The sequence below is a fragment of the Atta cephalotes genome (genome assembly GCF_000143395.1).
Source record: "Atta cephalotes unplaced genomic scaffold scaffold00014, whole genome shotgun sequence".
NCBI classification, from domain to species: domain Eukaryota; kingdom Metazoa; phylum Arthropoda; class Insecta; order Hymenoptera; family Formicidae; genus Atta; species Atta cephalotes.
In genome coordinates this window covers 5,317,198-5,322,126 of record NW_012130078.1, presented here as the reverse complement: position 1 = coordinate 5,322,126, position 4,929 = coordinate 5,317,198, and the positions used below count along the sequence as shown (strand labels likewise).

Sequence of the window (4,929 nt, the reverse complement as noted above, 5' to 3'; positions counted from 1 at the left end):
TAACGTTAAAAAAAATAACAATTCACTTATAACATATTCTGTTACAAGTTCAAGTGTGTTTCATTTTGTTTTAAAAAAAACAAATATAAATTTGGTTAAATTTTTTCGCGATTTAGTAAGGCAGGAATTTCTCAAAATTGTTACGTATTTCGTACAAATGTGTTGAATATTTGTGAATGATAAGTCTTTTAGGTATTAAATGAGCGCGAAATTAATTACAAATTAACAGATTCAGATAGGATAAAAGGTATCAAGGCTAGCATGTTTTTGTCGTGTAAGTATAATGTTTTCTTTCCTCGTTTTCTTTTGCTACGCACAGCTTATGTGCTTTACATTTATCATGATGGTTAACGATCTCTAGTCTAAAATTGCCATTTCCCGCAGCAAATGAAGTACGAATTTCTGGTATAGATTCGTTCCACTTTCTACAGTATTTGCAAAACATAAGATTCGATCGTTCATCATACTGCAACCAGGAATACATGCCTAACCATCCTGTTTTAAATTTACCAGCCTTTCTATTATGCGGAGTAGTACGTTGCAAGTTTGCGCACTGAATTGTTGGCTGAATTACAGACAATCCTAATTCCTGATTTATTTGTAACGATCTATCACTTTCAAGTCTTTTAGCTGGATATTCAGATAACGACTCGTATGACTGGGTTTGATCAATGCTATTGCTTTTATACGAATGGTGTGTGTTCATAGATATGGCTTGACTTAATGGATTATGCGAATTTCCGGGGAATTCAGACGCAATTCCTGACATATCGATATAGAGAGAACCTCCAGCCATGATGGCACTTTCGCGAGAAACCTGCACCCCAGCGGAATCTGGACGATTTGAAGTCATGTTCTGTACATCCATAGTTTCGTCACTCTTCCCATCTCTTTGAACCTCCCACTCCATATTAGTCTGTCAACAGAGAAGGAAAGGATATGTGCTTAATCAACACATTTCGATCAATTTTTTTTTTTTTGAGAAAAAGCCAATTCTGTAATCTCTAATTAGAAAAATCCCTTCCTTCCCATGTTTGTTTCGACTATAGGACGATGGTAGGTAATCATCATCAATTGTGGGAACAGTAACGAAACTCCGTTATAGGGACAATTATCTTCATGATATATCACGAGAACTTTGCACTTCATTTATGACTGTGCAAAGTATTTTAAGCGAGAAGAAGCATACAGCATCTTCGAAAAAAATGCGAATATAAAATAAAAATATCTTAATGGACACACAGAATCTAAGTTACATGCTGTAATATAATAATAATAGGGTAACAATAATACTTTGTTACGCGAACACTTCACACCACAAAAAAAATGTTCAAACAATTTACACGTGCATTCTTTTAACATTTAAGTATTCTCAAAGAAATATCTTACAGAAATAACGTATTAACTAGTAATGCATAATTACATAATTACTTAAAAATTATGTGTCTAGAGATAAATGTAATAAGATAAGAAACAATAAAATTTAATAAGATAAATGTAATAAGATAAGAAACAATAAAATTTCTCAAGCTTTTTTTGTAGTGTATGTGACTTAGATAAAGAAACCAAGAACATAAACAATCTTATCATTATTATCTTTTATGCAATCATGATAAATATATCAAAAAATAATTTCCTTCAACTGCATCAACAATAAACTTTCAAATAAATTGAAATACTTGTAATCAACTCTTTACCAATAAGGAAGATTATATACACATATATTTTGCATGTAACAACATAGATCGTGCAAAGTTAAAACAAATTTTAACAAAGTTAGTATTCTACATTATTAAATGAATGAATGTACAAGAAAAAGCGAAGTGAATATATATGTGCAGAGATAGAAAGAAATGATTAATCAAAATTAAAATATGAAATGTCGAAAATTACTTACGGGGAGGGAAATATTGTCATGGAAGTCGGGCAAGTGGTGATCCACCTCTTGTTTAATAGGAGCCTGCGGTTGTGAAGCAGGGGACATGGGTCGACCACCATCTTCCATCTCAACTCCCAGGGCATTATTTAACTTTGGAATCACAGGAGGACTTGATTTGTAACTACACTGCGAGGATGTCTGAAAATAATCAATCAAAAAAAAATTGTCTTCATCTTTCTCTGAATGCTGTACCTCGACTATGATTACTAATTATAAGATTTGAGATTAAGAACTTTTTTTTAAATAAACACTCATCTATAGGTTATTTCTTTTGCTTAAAAATGTAATAGATGGATTTATTATAAACTTTACGTTATTGTATGTTGTATGATAACATTTACTATTATACTTGTAATCAAATTGCATTTGACGTTTTGGAATAGACAGATTACATCTTTTTCTGAATATGTGAGTCTTATCAAAATATATAAATAAAAGTATATAGGAAATACATTATAACAGAATCCAGCCACGAGCAATTTTATCAAAACAAGAATAAAAAGAAAAATATATGTACTGTCTCTTTTTATACATGCCATCTCATTTTAACTTACATATATACAACTTTACTCATTTCCAACTTACTGAAGTTGACAAAAACGATAGGCCAATCAAAAATGTCATTTTGTGATCAGACTTTGTTATGGGATCTTTAATTATGATGATATCTCTTAAATTATACAGCAGGTATATATTGGCCTGAACTTTTCAAGGTTATAAAGTTATTTGGAAAGCTGTGCAATCACAAACACATGTATAATTGGTTGATAATATGTATGAGACACAATCAACCAGAATTTTAAGCAGTAGCACAAATATAATGATATGACAGAAATTAGTATTATTCATATAAACTTATTTAAAGAAATTGCATTATCATAAATTGCATGTATGTTATTTTATACAGTTAATACATGAAAAATGTAATATTTAATATTGTTACAAACATAACGGATAAAATAAAAATTGTATCCAAAGAGACCAAAGAGACAATCTGGAATGCACACAAAAAATTATGTTCGCATCAATTTTCAGAAGAAATATTTATGTTGCTCGTTTTTCTATAATTTTTCTTAATCAAATTTTAAAATATATTTAATATAACACGTACACGAGTCATGATAAAGATATTGTACATGTGTTACAATGAATAAAAATAATGACCAATCTCATGATAGAATTACAAAAGAGAGTAAACGAGTACGATATCTACCTGAGAATCAGACAAGAATCTTTCGCTAGGTGGGCCAGAAAGAGAAACGTCGTAGCTGCCTGAATTCTTTCTTTTCCTCTTCTCATGATGAGACTGGAGGTTAGGCGAATCGCTATGTCTTACTCCAGTTTGCGTTTCTGGATCAGGTGATGGACACTTGTCCTCTGCCTTGTTATTTACACTATTATCGGTGAGGCCTCTGATCTGCAATGCTTCTGCTGTTTTAAGGAACATCGGTAGGAGATGCTGACTAACATTGACTTCGCCCTTATACATAAAGTGCAGCAACGCCTTCATTTCCGTGTCATTGACATCCTTGAGGAATATGATTGGATGGGGGTGGGTGTTTTGCAGGAAAATGCTCTCGAAATACGGACTGCATGCAGAGAGTATGGTTTGGTGCGCCTTGAAGGTCTCTCCGACACAGGCCAGGGTAACGTCACAGAGTGCTTCTCTGGCAAGCAGGGAGCTGAGAACGTCTGTGAGGTTGGCTGGATGATTGTTCCACCGTAGACAATACTGCTGGTCCATCTTGTCTATCTCCAATCCCGACCCTACAACCAAACTAGTTGGCCAAAACAGTCTACATAAAAGCTATGCTATCACCCTGGCTATACCGAATTTTGTGTGATCCCCTAACCCTTAAAAATCGCTAAACTCACACACTTTCTCCACGCGCACTCTCCTATCGTCCTGACAATATCTCCCCGCAGATTAAATCGCGGCTCTCTAGACCCACACAACGTCCTCCGCGCTTCTGCAAATGTGCCACATTGCAGTATAACTGTAAAACCCTTCAGGGTTCACGCCGCGCTACTATACATGCAGAAAACATTTTTTCGCATAACCTTAACGGCCTGAACGAAGTAAGCCGCGCTCGAATTTCTAAGCGATGGGCCACGGCCACGGGCCGCCCGCGAGGTTAGATCGCTAATTGCGACGCAGTACGTACCACCCACGTATACGATTATAATCCGATATATTCGGAGGTGATGTTTTTGGCAATGTCAATATTCGCGTGGCTTGGGCGCCATTGTCGGCCGTGCTCGTCTAGCCTCCACGAGCCTCCTCGCGAAAAGACGATTTGTTGATGCCCGATTTTCTAGCCACTCGTACAACCTTAACTCGCACCGCTTTATTTACGCGGATCCTACGCAGGTTACGCCGTCGTGTATCACTCAACGCGAGATACCGCTTCCCGAATATTTCCCGTACGTCGATTACTCACCTCTCGCAAACTTTTTGCCATTACAACGCCACCCGACCCTTAACGTCCACTGCCATACCAATCTGCCAATGCCTACGGCCTTATTTTTAAAATACTTTTGACCTTCGTGCATCTGCCGCGGGGAATGGCGCGAAGGGCGCTCGGATTCAAACGCGGTTGAACGTACGCCGCGTCTTCTTTCCGACTGCGTGCGGGATCTCGCGGCCCGTCGGTGCGCCCGATAACGTGGCCTGTCCCATGCGAAATATATCGCAGCCGGAATACAGAGAATTCGCGCGGCGCTCGTTTAGTCGTCGCCATATCGATCTCCACCAGTCCCGGCCTTCTTATTTTCCAAATAACGCACGCTTTCATTACGTCAGTCGCGCGATATGGCGCGTCAACGCGCACTATTCAAACGCGACCGAATCGAATTTTTCACGATTATTCTTCATTTTATTCATTTATTTATTTATTATTCTAAAAATGAGAAAAATGAGATTAACCAATTGATCAGAATTTTATCAATTAATGTAAATGAATAATATCTGTAACAAATCAGATTTTATT

General features: G+C 36.6%; 1 protein-coding gene across 1 annotated transcript; it reads right to left on the bottom strand.

The window, feature by feature from the left end:
- Window positions 1–256: 256 nt before the first annotated feature.
- Window positions 257–4,492, bottom strand: LOC105617821 (hypermethylated in cancer 2 protein-like). Its single transcript, XM_012199374.1, has 4 exons — window positions 4,381–4,492; window positions 3,153–3,706; window positions 1,898–2,077; window positions 257–916 (listed from the first exon to the last, which is right to left on the bottom strand). Exons 1-4 carry the CDS (start codon window positions 4,490–4,492, stop codon window positions 257–259), a joined length of 1,506 nt encoding a protein of 501 aa, XP_012054764.1.
- Between the last annotated feature and the right edge of the window lie 437 nt (window positions 4,493–4,929).

Coding starts and splice junctions, on each gene's coding strand:
- LOC105617821 (XM_012199374.1), bottom strand. CDS start 4,492: ATGCACGAAGGTCAAAAGTATTTTAAAAATAAGGCCGTAGGCATTGGC. Junction 2,078..3,152: donor GATTCTTGTCTGATTCTCAG/GTAGATATCGTA, acceptor GATTATTTTCAG/ACATCCTCGCAGTGTAGTTA. Junction 917..1,897: donor ATGACAATATTTCCCTCCCC/GTAAGTAATTTT, acceptor CTCTGTTGACAG/ACTAATATGGAGTGGGAGGT.